The 15559-nt window shown below is 48.0% G+C and overlaps 1 protein-coding gene across 1 annotated transcript in view; it reads left to right on the top strand.

Moving 5' to 3' along the window:
• The window catches only part of spef1 (sperm flagellar 1), a 14729-nt gene extending 12447 nt beyond the window's left edge, over window positions 1-2282 (top strand). Inside the window, exons 5-7 of the mRNA XM_056291492.1 lie at window positions 927-1014; window positions 1099-1204; window positions 2169-2282. Of these exons, the coding sequence (XP_056147467.1) occupies window positions 927-1014; window positions 1099-1204; window positions 2169-2282 (308 nt within the window). The remainder of the gene's footprint in view (window positions 1-926; window positions 1015-1098; window positions 1205-2168) is intronic.
• The last annotated feature ends 13277 nt before the right edge of the window (window positions 2283-15559 follow it).

Below are 15559 nucleotides of genomic sequence, written 5' to 3'. Positions count from 1 at the left end.
AAAATCACAGACAGGTGAATCAGGTCATCCGGACACAACGGTTACTGAGAGAAACGTTTCATTGCTCATTTAAGTGACCTCTTCAGTCTCAACTGACCGTAGGTACCCCCACCCTTATAAACAACACAGTGGCATCACGACTGAAACCACCGGCCGGGTTCATATGCAAATTGCCGCCACTTTTCCATCTGCCAGACAATGCTCAGGATGTGGTGTGAGTCTGTGGTGGCCAGTGCTCTCCTGTTTGCTGTTGTGCGTCGGGGCAGCAGGTTGAGGGTAGCGGACGCAAACAGGCTCAGTAAACTGATCCGCAAGGCCGGTGACGTTGTGGGGGTGCAGCTGGCCTCTCTGGCGGCGGTTTCTGAGAGGAGGACGCTGTTGAAGTTATGTGCCACCATGGGCAACGTCTCCCAGCCACTCCATGACGTGCTGGTCGGACCAAGGAGTACTTTTAGTAGTAGACTCATTCTGCTGAAATGCGCTACAGAGCACCACAGGAGGCCATTCCCGCATGCAGTCATCAAACTTCGCAACTCCTCCCTCAGAGGGTCAGACGCTCGGGGGCAGTGGTCACTGGACCGCCCTCCCACTTGTTTTACCCTGTCGGGTTTGTGCTGTTTGTTTGTGCGGCAGTAGTGCAGCATCGATAGGGTTTTTATGTGCTCACATAGGTTTACATATGTTGCTCTTATTTCTATTTCATCTTCAATTTCTATTTGTTTCTGTTTTTCCTGTTTCTATTTCCTTGTTATCTTGTTCGTTTTTTCTTTGCTAGAGCGTGAGTGTCTGTAATAGGACCCAGCCCCTCGGGGATGAATAAAGCCAGTGCACAATGGCTGCTGCGGCCGTCCTTGGATGGATGGGGGAACGTCAGGTGTTGTGGGTATGGGAACAGCCGCTGATCTCCTCTCTCTCGTCCTTTTCAGATACCAGTCAGGTTGGGGACCAGATTCAGGCTCAGCCGAAAGCAGGAGAAAGGATGAAAAAAGAAGAAAAGTTGACCTCAAGAAACAGGTACTACACAAACAGTCTTGTTATCCTCACAGGTTAAGAAAACCCTTCCACTGTGTTCTGAGCTCTTTGTCTTTAACCGCAAAGCAAACCCCAGGCCTCCGTCCACTTCACCTCACACGTGGATCCAGCCGTCCATCTGCTCCTGCAGGAGAAAGAGCAGGCGCTCATGACTCTACGGGAGACTGTGGAGGTACAAAACACACACACACACACACAGAGGGAGACAGATAGAGTTTAAAATCTGCCATTGTTTGGAAAAGTAAACCGCCTTTTTGGTGTCCTGTCAGAGAAGTGCAGCGCAGGGCGTCCGGGTGGCGTGGCGGTCTATTCCGTTGCCTACCAACACGGGGATCGGCGGTTCGAATCCCCGTGTTACCTCCGGCTTGGATGGGCGTCCCTACAGACACAATTGGCCGTGTCTGTGTTTGGGAAGCCGGATGTGGGCGTGTGTCCTGGTCGCTGCACTAGCGCCGCCCTCTGGTCGGTCGGGGGGGGCCTGTTTATGGGGGAGAGGGGACTGGGGGGAATAGCGTGATCCTCCCACGCGCTACATCCCCCCTGGTGAAACTCCTCACTGTCAGGTGAAAAGAAGCAGCTGGCGACTCCACATGTATGGGAGGAGGCACGTGGTAGTCCGCAGCACCTCCCCGGATCGGCAGAGGGGGTGCAGCAGCGACCGGGACTGATCGGAAGAGTGGGGTAATTGGCCAAGTGCAATTGGGGAGTAAAAGGGAGGGGGAAAAAATCCACAAAAAAAAGAGAAGCGCAACACTGAAACCACCTGCGAGTGTGTGTGTGTGTGTGTGTGTGTGTGTGTGTGTGTGTGTGTGTGTGAGCAAGCGGCGGGGCTGTGTCAGCAGTGGTGAGTGACTCAGTGAAGACTCAGCGGACATGACTTCTTTACGTTCGGCCACAGTTTCTTATCCTCGCAGAGTTAAAAAAGGGACATGGTGGTGACCTGTGCTAAAATGTCCCATTTTCATTTTGCAGAAGAATGTGGGGGTACTTCTAGCGTGATATCATGCATCACACTGCTTAGTTGTGTTTTTGTCATGTAGATATTCATCACATCCGCTTGTTCTGAAAATGCTTACAGCTATTTTTGTGTGTGTGCGTGTGTGTTTGTGTGTGTGTGTGTGTGCGCGCACGACTAGATCCTGCAAATGAAAGTGAGCAGGCTCGAGCACCTTGTGCACCTGAAGGACATGCGCATCGAAGACCTGACGCGGCACCTGGACACATACAAAACCAAAGTCAATATGCGCTGAGATAAACCTGCACACACACACACATGCAACACGTGTGACACGTACAAACATGCAAACACACACACACACACACAGTGACAGTGCTCCATAGTAGCTCGCAGACAAACCTGCAGAAAGGAGTCGAGCTGCCGGGTCAAAGGAAGATTTAAATGGACTATATGGAGGACATTAAACTCTCCGGTAGAAGGAACCTCACCTATTTAAAAACTCACCAGCAGAATCACGTGTGTCTCTTCCCCGGTCCGACGCCGTCACATTTTCCACGTCGAGGCCGCTCCCCGCAGTGTAACATGGTCCGGGATGAAATGAACTGGAACAGCCATGTGCAACTACTGTCAAGAGTACGAAATGTAATCGCACACACCAATAACCGTAGAACGGAATGTGCTGCATCCCTGCAGAGCTTTCATCATGGCTGAAGAAAAATTAGTTTGAGTGGCTTTTCCAGCCATCCATCCATCATCCAAACCGCTTGACCTGCTCTCCGGGTCACGGGGATGCTGGAGCCTATCCCAGCAGCCATTGGGCGGCAGGCGGGGGAGACACCCTGGACAGGCCGCCAGGCCATCACAGGGCCAACACACACACACACATTCACACCCAGGGACAATTTAGTATGACTGGTTCACCTGACCTACATGTCTTTGGACTGTGGGCGGAAACCGGAGCCCCCCGGAGGAAACCCACGCAGACGACCCGGGACGAACCCCAAGGTTGGACTACTCCGGGGCTCGAACCCAGGACCTTCTCGCTGTGAGGCGACCGCGTTAACCACTGCGCCTCAGTGCCGCTCAGTGGCTTTTCTCATATTAGAATAGTGCACGCTGTAGCGCCCCCAGCTGACTGATGGGCATAATCTTAAACTGATGATTTATAAGGATTCGATTTGTTCATATATAGTCTTCACAAACACACTGTAAGAGCTAAAGGAAGGGGGGGAAATACTTTTTAACATTTACAACAACACAACAAGAAAAAGAAGCAGAAAACTACCTATCTTACTACGTATTATTGTACAAATAATGTACTGAAGACATTATAAATTATGGTCACACACAGGGAGTTCGCTAAATTGTTTAGAACAGCAGTTCAAATTAAACTGCGCCGCTGTTTGTTTTTAACAGGACCAGAAAAGCTGAACACACGAAACAATGTATCGGTATCGTGGTTCAAAATGTCGTAGCGAATTCGGGGGGCAGCCCGAGAACCGCCGCAGCCGGGACGCGAACCCCTATCTGCTGCACCGCGAGCGGCAACGTTAACCAGTCGACTAAAGGGTCCGACCCGTTAATCAAGGACCAACGTGTCTACTTATCCATGCACGTTACAATATGAAACATACTTTAGCGAATTCGGGGGACAACGCAACCACAGGATCTGCCGCGGCCGGGAAACGAACCTGTATCGCCCGCACCACAGGTGACGTCGCTAACCGCTAGACTAAAGGCTCAGACCTGCCAGTCAGCGGCCAGCGTGTCTTCTTATCCACGCACGTTACACTACACTTCGCTCAAAACAGCCAAAATAAAATACAAATCCACTAACCTTGTGCCCCTATCAGCCAGGAGCCAAACAAAATTAAATACACGCTTTCGCCAGACCCCCCCCACCCCCCAACACACTTTGACGGGGATTATTTTCGTCCGCCGGCATTTGCAAACATTTTCCCGCGCATTTATCCACTTCCTGTTTGCTTTGCGTCTCCTCGTTCCGGCTTGACATAACTGCGCATGGAGCGTCAGGCAGTATAACCGAACTTCAAAATAAAAGCGCATTTTAAGGAATTATACGCTATCGTAAACAAATACGCATGAGTACAAAAAAGAGCACTTACCAAAAGAATGCAGAATGTTAACATGAATGATTTAGAAACTCAAATTACAACACAAAGTCTATATGTCTACGTAATAGTCTAAGCATAATGACAATGGGTCAAATTCTGTACGCCAAAGGATATGATTGTGGAGAATTCTGAAGGTAGTTACACAGCCCCTAGTAATACAATCAGTTTCTGAACCGGGCGCTCCATAATGGATAGCTTGCTAAGACGCTGTCCTTCTCTTCCCAGTTTCCAGTCTCCAAGACATATCTTGACCCTTCTCACAAGTCCATCTTTATCAGTGGTAGTCTCTACAACTCTGGCCAGCCGCCATTCATTCCTGGGCAGATCATCAGCTTTTTCAATGACTATATCACCTGTTTGAAGATTTCTCCTTGCAGTGTGCCCGTGCTGTCTGGCAGCAATGTTGGACAGATATTCTTTTCTCCATCCACTCCAGAACTGTTCTGCTAGATATTGAACATGTCGCCACCTCTTACGTGCATACATGTCTTCGCTGATGAACTTACCAGGTGGTGGTAAGGCTGTGACAGATTTCATGGTGAGCAGGTGATTTGGGGTGAGGGGTTCAAGGCTGTTAGGATCATTCAGGTTGTCCACAGTGAATGATTGACTTTTTACAATAGCCATAGCTTCATAGAAGTATGTGCGAAGTGAGGCATCGTCCAGCCTACCAGGGGAGAATAACAGAGTGGAACGAAGGACACTTCTCACAGTTTTGATTTGTCTTTCCCAGACACCGCCCACATGAACTGAATGAGGTGCATTCAAGTTGAAATCACACTGCTTCTTGGCTAAAAATGGTGTCAGCCAATCAGTGTCCATATCTCTGAGGGTTTCTGTGAATTCATTCTTGGCTCCTACAAAGTTGCTGCCTTGGTCACATCTAATCTGACATACTGATCCTTGTATGGCAATGAAGCAGCGCAAGCTGATGATGAAGGAATCTGTAGACATGTCATCCAGCATCTCAATGTGAATGACTTGGGAGCAAAAACATATGAACAGCAGACTGTATCTTTTGTGTAATTTATGCCCTTGTTTGGTGAGAAATGGGCCAAAACAATCCATTCTACAGTATTTGAATGGTGGTGATGGACCTACACGTTCTGACGGAAGATCAGCCATTTGCGGTTCTTCTGTGGGTCTCCTGAGCTTCCGACATGTCACACATTGATGCATATAGGATGCCACAGCTCTTTTGACTCCTGGGATCCAGTAGTCATATGATCCGATCTCGTTAATGGTGAGGCCTTTGTCTTGGTGCCTGACCTTCTCATGATAATGAGCAATTATCAATTTGGTGATGTGGTGATCTTTAGAGATAATCACAGGGTGTTTGACTGAGGGGAGCAATGCAGCACAAAGTTGTCCTCCCACTTTGAGCAGTTTATCTTGATCTAGGTAGGGGTCAAAGGGATACAGCTTACTGCGAGATGAAAGTTGGATTCCTTTGCTCAGTGACTTTATCTCTTCAGGATACACTTGTTTCTGTAAATCCTTAATGATGATGCATTCAGCAGTCTCACGTTCCATTACTGTGCTGAGACTGTTTGACTTGTCCTTCTTGGTCTGACGATAAAGACATGCTACTGCTTGAATAGCTTTAGACCATGAAGACAACTTCGACAGACGATCGGAAAGAATGACTCACTCTGCTGTTTGTGTACTCAGTGTCTGAGCTCTTTTCACTTCAGGGTCTCCTATTGTTAATTCTTTAATGACATCTGCTGGAGTGACTGGAGGAAGCTCTTTGACAGTGACCCTGTGACACATATTGCTGACATTTGGTGAGTAGTAGCATGGTGATGAGCGACCCACAATGCTCCATCCTAGGTCTGTGTGAACTGCATAGGGTTCGTCATCTCCTCCTAGAATCACTTGTCTAGGTGCTAGTGCCCTTGAACAGTTGTAGCCTATCAAAAGACCAATCTCACAATCCTGCAGTGGTGGAATTTCATCTGCTGTTGTAGTAAGAGGATTCCATTGCCTGGCCGTTTCACAAGTGGGAATGTGGGTGCGGTTCACTGGTATGCAGTCTTTAGTGTAGGCTAGGGGAAGTTCAATGATGATGGTGGAGCTGTAACCTCTTACTCTGAGACCTGAAACCTTTTCACGCTGCATGACAGAGTCCTTTCCAGCCAGAGTGGTTAACTTAAGTCTGACTGGACATGAGTTAGCTTGTAGTTCATTGCATATTTCCTGTTCAATAAAGACGGTGTCGCTTTGGGTGTCAAGTAAGGCATAGACTAGTTTTTCAGAACATGGATTACTCTGAGAGGATACCCACACTGGCACGATCATTGAGGTGTTAACAGATGGTCCATTAGTATCCACATTGAGAGACATTGTAGTAGCGGTTTCGTGTGTGCTACTTTGGTTTGAAACTGGTGCAGTTTTATCTTTGTTCATGTAATTGTCATCATGCAGATATGTAGGATGCTTTTCTTTACAGGATTCACAGGAGTGTCTGTGACGGCAGTCTGTTGCACTGTGGCCTGGCTTCATGCAACCATAGCAAAGTTTATTTTCTTTCACATAATGTCGTCGCCTCACTAGAGACTTTGTCACAAATTCAGGACAGTTGTGAATCTGATGTTTACAGTCTCGACAGAATATGCATGTCTTAGCATTTCCCTTTGTGGATCTTTGATCCTCGTTCTCTGTAATTGTTTGAGTGTGGAGGACACTGGCCTTACCCTTCTTGTCTCTGGAGTTGCATTTCTCTGCTCTGAAGTGCGAAGAGCATAGAGGGAGGTAATTGGATTGCAGGCAATCTCAGCTTCCATTGACATGAAGGCTGCAAAGTCCTGAAAACTTGGAAATACATTAGTCTCAATTAAGGCCTGTGTGACTTAACGGTTCCATCAAGCTGCTGCCCAATCAGGTAATTTCTGAACAAGCTTCTGGTTCTCCTCACAGTCATTTAGTATGTCAAGTCCTTTAACGTGTGGTATGGCTTCTTGACATGCATTCAGGAAATCGGAGAAGCTCCTGAATCCTTCAGCATCCTTTGACCGGATCTTTGTCCAGTTCGTGAACCTTTCTCTAAATGCTCTCTGTTTAAGAAATGGTTGGCCATAACGGTGGTTGAGTTTGTTCTGTGCATCCTTGTAGGCTTCATCGTCATTTCTGGAGAAGATGCCATCAAGGATTTTTCGAGTGGGGCCACCTACGTACTTCTTTAAATAATACAGCTTGTCTGCTGAGGAGATGCTACTTTTGTCAATGAGTGACAGAAATGAGGCCTTCCACTCAGTGAACTGAATTGGATCACCATTGAACATAGCTGGCTCAGGCATGGGGAGTACTGTTGAGGGCTATGCTATCTTGGGCTGCTTGTGCAAGGTAAAGCACATCTGCCTGTGGAGGTGATGGGGATACTCTAGCCACTGGGACATTAGTGGATGGTTGAATGGAAGCTGAAGACATAGGTTGCGGTGGAGCTACACGCTGCAATGTTCCAGTGATAGGATCAGAACAACAGACACTATTATCCTGCCTAACTTCCTGTTCATACGTTACCAGTCTGACTCATGCTGTTTTTACATCCTTTTCTGCCTTCAGTCTTTCCAGCTCACGTTTGTGAGCTTCAAATTCTCGTCTCTGCTTTTCCTCAAGGAGTTGAATCTTTTCTATTTGTCTTTCCTCCAGTATCATTTCATACTCTACCCCTTTGCCGCTAACTCAGCTGCTGCATCTGCCCGTTTGGCTGCTATAATGGAACTCGTGGAGAATCTATCAAGCAGCTCACGGAGATGCTGTTTTACCCTTTCACCATCGAAAGCTCCCTTCAATGCCTGATATCCTTTCATAAGTGATTTTGACAGTGTCCTTTGTTACTGCCTCACAAGTGTCAATCCGGTGTCTTGTTTCATTGGGTGGAGTGATGTGGTCTTGAATGTCCATGTAAATGCTCATAACATTATCCTTCCCTTTCTCCGGAGCGTCAATAAGTGATATGAGTTGAATCTCAGGAATGTCCGACTTAAGCCGTTCTCTTGCCGTGCGGGCCTGCACTTTCCATTGTTCATACATATGGGTAAATCTTTCTCCCTTTTATGGGCCTCCTCCTTCTGAAATGCAAGCATCTTCTCCGTGGGATTCCGTTGGTGACCAGAGCGGCGAAGCTCCTCCCTTTCTGTTCCATTATGAGGGGCTTCCACCTGCTGGTCTGGTTCTCTACAGTTGTGAGGTAAATTTGCTGACGCTTCCATTTTTATTTTTATTTTTTCACGCAGGAGTACCACAGCTTTAGACCATCACATCAAATCCTTTCATAACAGTCATGGACGTCAATCAGAAGAATAGCAGGAAAAGCTGTTTGCTTTGATTCTCCTCATTCCGGCTCGACACAACAACTGCGCATGAGCATCAGACAGTATAATCGAATTTCAAAATAAAAGTGCATTTTAAGAAATAATACTCTAACAAATATGCATGAGCACAAAAAAGAGCACTTCCCAAAAACAATAATATAACTCACTTTAAGGTTATTTACACACGTATTGAGGGTTGCCAGCTGGGAGAGATTATGCACAACATCTATAACTCAGATGAACATTTCCAGTAAAACATCCCCTTTAAGTACTTTTCTTCAGCTCACACATGGTTTACAAATCAGCCACTGTAACGCCGAAAAAGTTAGGTCAAAACTTCCCAACATACCTTTCAAAAAGGGGGAACCCACGGGGATGATTTACTCTATGAATAGTGCAGTAAAATAGTGGTTGTGAGATCATGATTGCGAGATATTAGTGAAACACAGTTGTGCACGGCACGGCCTACATATGATGACTCTAGGATGACTGCTGTAAGTTTTTGTTTGTTTTTTGTTCGTTTTTGTTTTTTTAGAGGCATCGGTTCAGAAATGTATTGGTCTTGAAGTAAAGCCCAAAAAACAGTTCTGCAGAATCTTCGAGCTAAAATGCACATTAACAATCATTTTTCCATGTGCTTCATGCAGCTCTTCAGACAAGTGTTAAGTCATGTCATACCAGCCCAAGCATTTCTAAGGTTCATTAAGGACAAAGAGAATTAACATATAACCAGAAGAATAGCAACACAACTGCCCTCCTCCTCGCATTCGTTAGCATTCATGAACCCCCTTGTCATTTGCCACATTTATTAAATTCAACAATACTAAACGTCTGCTATCTGACGTTGTGGCAATGCAGCTCTGGTTCTCCGGCTCGGCCTCAATCTTAAGAGGAAGGTTGGGACTGTGCCCTTCACCAGGCCCCTGCGATGTCTGCTTTAAGTGACCTGAATACATGTGTAATGAGTTACGCCACATAGACCAATGTCCACTTCCGGTGTGGGAAGATGGCGGCGCGAATTCATGTTTGTGGCGGCCTCACCCAGTACCGGCCATGCAGTGTCTTTGTCCACGGCTGCGTCTAAGTTTGTCTTCACCTGATGGCTGGGAGAGCTTGGTTCGCTGCGTCCTGTTGGCCCAGGGACCCTGGCCCTGACCGGAGCTTCGCCCGAAGAGGAAACACAGTGGGCGGTCTGACAGGACGCAGTTCCAACAGTCATCCTGGCTGGCGTTTGTTCTCCTGGACACTGATTTTTTTTTTCTTTTCTTTAGTTTAGATATATGTTAGTTTGGATATATGTGGTCTTGTAGTTTCCGGATGTGTTTTTGTCTTTGTGTTGCACTGCCGTGGGCTGGGGGAAATGATGTTTCATTTCATTTCATGTGTGCAAGTGCATGAAAGGAAATGACAAAGTCTTTCTGATCCTGATTCTCAGACGCAAGTGTTTGTGTTCGAAGCCTATGAGACCATGTGGAGGATAACATGAGAGGGTTCACAGACTGATCATTTACATGAGTGACATTCCACAATACTCTGTATTATATATTTGAGAAAATAATTAGTACTCTTTGAAAATGAGTGTCTTGTAATAACTATGTTTTGTGCGACTTATGTGCCTTGACACAACCATGACCTCTAACCATTTCCCTAATAATGCTAAATAAAGAAGCTACTAACCTCTTGACTTTCCTCTACTATGTCAGCTTGAAGATTGCTGAGGAGAGCTAAAAGATGTGAAACACCAACTTCCTGTCATCTTAGCTGCTAAAAGATAGACCTGCCAAGTCATTGTCTTGGGTGTAACAATGATCCCAAGCGCTCTGCTGTCCGGAGCTTGGCTCCTGGTAGGGTCACCCAAGGCGGATAGGTCAAGGGGGAGGTTCCAGACGGAACGCGATCCAACAAAGACCTAAACGGCGGAACTGGTGGAATATGTCTTCAGGTCACACCAGCAGTGAAGGCGGATGAAGGCTGCAACAGAGGGTGGTCCCCAATCGTCTTGGTTCTCCATGCCATTGGACTCTGGCCACCCCCTGCCAAGGACCGTGTGGTGGCTGCAGGCGCATCAGCCACTCCACGTAAAAAGCTGTCATGCACAGGCGTCCTTCCATTATGCAGCTCCAGGATTGGCCTCTATGCCCACCTGAAAATCCAGAGGGACCCAGAGGGAAGACGGTCATACTCGACCCCGAGTGACTACTGATGATAATGATGAAGTCATATTGTCTCAGTGGGGTCTGCCTGGGGGTCTCAATGCCTAGCTTTGTCGTATTGCACCAGATAAGACCCAGTATCCCTGTCAGTCTTTATCTGTTGGTGTGTTGTCTTTGATCGTGGGTGTGAAAGCAGTCAGACAACCTGCTGGTCCATATCAGGGGTGCCAGATGTCGACCACCTGGGTATTGGTCTTTGTGACTTGAGATGTGATTGCAGATTATCTTCACACCAGCCACTCGCCAGCACCCAGCTCAAAGCAGCATATCACAGTTACGCCTACCTGATGTCACTTCATCAGCTGATAAAATCACAGACATCACTGACCCACTTCAGTTTGCTTTTCAGTCATTCTAGATGGATAACTATAAATTGGCAAATTAATCTCTTGGAAAAGCACGACAAAGAACACAGAAAAATATATTTGTGTACTTTAGCATCCGGATGTGGGCCACTTCGGGCAATGGTGCGGCACTGATGGCCTTCTTCTGGCCCTGACAAAATGGATGTGAGCCTGAAGTGGCCCACATGTATAATAGCAAATATGGTCCAAATATGCCAAATCAAATGTGGTCCTTTTTTGGCAAAGATGCGGTGCTCTCGGCAACATGTAATCTGGATGTGACCCTGAAGTGGCCCGTGTGGTAAATGGTGAATACGGCCCAAATATCACAAAACAAATATGGGCCACCTTTGGCAAATATGGGGCACATGCAGCATTGCTATGGCTTGGTTCTGGCCCAGATCTGCCGAACAGGACCACCCAAGTGCCATCATTCCACGCCGTATATGGGCCAGATGAAAGTGTCGGGTGTGGGACGGGTCCAGGCCACAGTCATTTTGCTATCTGGGGGGGGGGGGGTCACTGTCCTTAAGGTAGTGTGATTTCTGATCCACTGGCAAAACCAAAGTTGGCAAATGACATTGTACTAATTAATAACCAGGACATGGGGATTTTCTTTACTCATTGCAAGACAGATATACAAAGCAATCGTGATAGATCAGGGAAGGAAAAACCATAACAGGCACTTAGGTACGGTGCATAAAAGACAAAGTATGATGTGACTCCAAACATAATACACTAAACATACCTTTAAAGGTGAAAAATTACAAGAATTATAGCATGAGCGTGTTGGTACAGGCATTAACAACAGATGTGCAAAGTACTACAGGGTTGATTAAATGGCAAAAAAGGCCTAAGTGGCCGATGTGCAAAACAAAATGTGGCTGATAGATAACCTGAGTAGTACAACGGATCGCCACCTTGACGTCGTGGAGAAGCTTGCGTGTAACAATGATCCCAAGAACTATGCTGTCCGGATCGTGGCTCCTGGTAGGGTCACTCAAGGCGGATAGGTCAAGGGGGAATTTCCAGATGAAGCGCGATCCAACGAAGACCTCAACGGCTGAACTGGCAGAAGACGTCTTCAGGTCACAGCGGCAGTGAAGGCGAATGAAGGCCGCAACAGAGGGTGGTCCCCAACTGTCTTGGTTCTCCATGCCATTGGATTCTGGCCACCCCCTGCCAAGGACCGTGTGGTGGCTGCAGGCGCATCAGCCTCTCCACGTAAAAAGCTGTCACGTGCAGGCGTCCTCCCATTACGCGGCTCCAGCATTGACCGCTATGCCCACCTGAGGACCCTGAGGGACCCAGAGGGAGGATGGTCAGACTTGACCCCGAGCGACCGCCGAAGATGATGATGACCAGTACAACGGAGGCCAGAAGCAGAAAACAAAAGGCTAATCTACCAAAACAAATGCCTCAGTGAGTCAAAAGACCCACAATGGTGCTGGCTCACTTTATGACCCCTCGTCAGACCTGAAGATCTGAGAGCAGTGGCTCCCAAACCGCATGTGGGCCCAGCAGGGTGCCAGGCATGTCCACAATAAACCTACTTTGTGAAGAGACAGGGGGAAAAAAAGGCACACTTAATTTATTTTCTTTTTAGTAATATAGTTTTATTTAGATGAAAAGAAAGAAAACGTTTATTTCCATACATTTTGACTCAATGCAAACGATACCATGATTTAATCGTATTAAAAAAAAATCACTAAAATCATATTTAATGTTGACATGTCCGCTTCATCTGATCATCAGAAGGCCATGTTAAAGACCGAGAAGAGCAATACTGCACTGGCGGACACTGTAGGTAGGATTGTTAATGATCTCACAGGAAATGGGGAGTTATTGCTTATTTTGACTAAACAACATAATTGTTGGGTCCCAGGCCAAACAGTACCCTCCTCAGGTGAGTCACGGCACGAAAAAGAAAGACTCAGTGATTGAAAGATTGCTCTGTCTTTATAGGGATTTAGCATCTGTGTGGTTGTGTGATTGATATGACACCAATGCCAACACACCCACACACCCACACACCCACACACACACACACACACACACACACACACACACACACACACACACACAGAGGATCGGAATGCAGGGCTGACTGTTGGAACAGAAGAGCTTTTGATTAACGTGACTGTTGCTGAATCATTGACTATCATGCTGTTGTGCTTTTTTGGGGGGGTGGGGGGGTGGGGGGGTATACACCCCTCCACACTCCTCTGCCTGCAGACCCTCCCTCACTCTCCGCCAACAGATCGGAGGGACGCCTTGCCTTTTGGCCACGGGTCGGGCCGGGGACGGGGAGGAGGAAAACGCGGGGTCATCCAGGCAGGAAGGAAAGAGGGGCACTGGACCTCACCTTGACCTCGCTTCCCCCGGGAGGGCGCGACGGCGTCAACACGCTGACACGGGTTTCTATCCCCTCGACAGCCTTTCCCCATCCGAGTAAAGACCGCATCCGTCTCAGGTTTGCAAAGTCAACACTTGGGTTGGCCACCAGAGACGGGAAAGAACCATTTCATCCTCGTTAAGCCCAACGACGAGGAGAGACAGTAGGGCCGAGCGCACATTTTTTTTGGCCGGTTTATTTACACGCAAAATGCGCGCGCGGCGTGTTCCAAGAACAAATCTCTCACAAATCTCGAGACGCAGGGTAGCCAAAGCAAAGTCCGGGGTCAGACCGAGGGCCCAAACACAAGCTCACTTCATTCTGGCAGCTGGACCTCCGTGTTATTTCTCGGCGCCAGCGAAGAAGACAGCAGACGCAAAGGATTTGCCGGTGGAGGGGCGCCAGAGGCGTGAGTGTGATGTTGAGAGGTTGAAGGAGAGGAGGCAGGCTATCGTCCATCCTTCATCCACTCGTTCGCGCAGCAGCAACACGCACAGGGGTGCAGCCTAACACGCATAAGAGGCCTCTGTGGGCCCCTTTCCTCTTTTGTCTGTCACGCATCACTTTTTTGGAGCTCTAGCATGCTGTGTACTATATGCAATCGCGGATCGTTAATCTATTTTAACCCCGCTTCACCCATCTCAACTATCTAAGTGTATCACTCCAAACTTTGATACATCTTAGGGTGCCGATGCTGACACCCACCATGTTTATTCCCCAGTAAACTCAACAGTTGTTTTCCCTCATTCCGCCTTCGCTCCCTTCCCTTCTTTCCTTTTTCTGGAACCCAGATTGGGGAAAGACTGCGTCAGCGCCCACTCGCGACAGGATTTACACGAGCCGCATTGAGAGACGCTCGTGGGGGGGGATCGGACTAAACCATTTTGGCACCTTATGTAAGGGGTGAGAGGGGCCTCCACTGTTTTCTTTAAGGCCCTCAACCGACGCACTGGGTCAGTTTTAACTGAAGTTAGGACACTAATTAGCTAGAGATAAGAATTTGCAAGCCGAAACGAACTCTTTTAATTCCAGGCTTCCCGACGCCCCGCCCCCCCCTCTCCTGGGCCCTGGTAGCCCCCCCCCTCGCCATCACGACGCCGCTGAACACGCACACTGTCTGTCATGCGTCTCCAAACGCGTCCTGCTGACCACTTGCGATCAGACGTCGTCACTCCGAAGAGTTCGTTACCGTCTACGTCACTTCCGTTACAAGGTCAAAGCGCCTCAGTCAAGCGCCGGATTCGCCACCTAGCAGTGAAAACAATAGCTAATGTTTGAGGACGTTTCAAGCGCTAACATACACGTACGGACTCTATTCCCACTGTCGAGATTGACATGACACAGTCATTTGTACTCCAACCACGTACGCTCTCCTCGCCCTCCACTTTTGCTAAAGTTGGCGCGCTGCTACCAAAACAACCGCCACTTCCGGCACCGATGACGTATTTTCCTGTTACGTTCTTGTCGGGGACGCATCGGGACGGTTTAGCGTTTGCGCTACAAAACGTGTGTAGTGGCTTGAGTGACCGGTTCACAAAACGTTGTGGTGGTCGTTTACACTTGTATTTAGCGCTGCCCACTTGTGATCCGATCGCAGTATAACTTATTTTAAATCACTTGTGATCCGATCGCAAATAAACATTTTGAATCACTTGTGATCCGATCGCAAAAAAAAAAAAAACTCATTTTAAATCCAAGTGTAAACGGGGTGATTGACCGAGTTTCCCTCCTTGGGGCTGAGCTGGCTGGCCGCGCGGAGGCCGGAACTTAAGGCCTAGGAGTCATTCTCTAGGGACAAATCATCACGCGCGCGTGCGTGCGCGTGCACACAATCTGTCCAATGAGTATTTACGACGCAGAGATATGTAGGTCAGAAGACACGGGCCACGTGGACGTTACCGTGTATGTCGTTTCTCACCATCGGCCTTCCACAGCCACGTTTGTGCGGTCTTTTTGGCCCGTACGTCACAAAAGCGGTCACGTCCTTCTTTCGCTGTAAAACAGCGCCGCTCTCACCCGTCGACTATCGGTGCCATTTACCGCAGTAAATCCTCCCGTTGGAGCCGCCGACTGGTTTTGAGGGTTTAACATGGTCGTGTCGCCACCCTGTGGCGCCTGCCTGTACTACACCACGTTGACAGCACTCATCCACACGGAGGGAGGGGG

Source organism: Lampris incognitus, chromosome 13 (genome assembly GCF_029633865.1).
Source record: "Lampris incognitus isolate fLamInc1 chromosome 13, fLamInc1.hap2, whole genome shotgun sequence".
Taxonomy (NCBI): Eukaryota; Metazoa; Chordata; class Actinopteri; order Lampriformes; family Lampridae; genus Lampris; species Lampris incognitus.
This window is presented reverse-complemented; position numbering and strand designations above follow the sequence as displayed.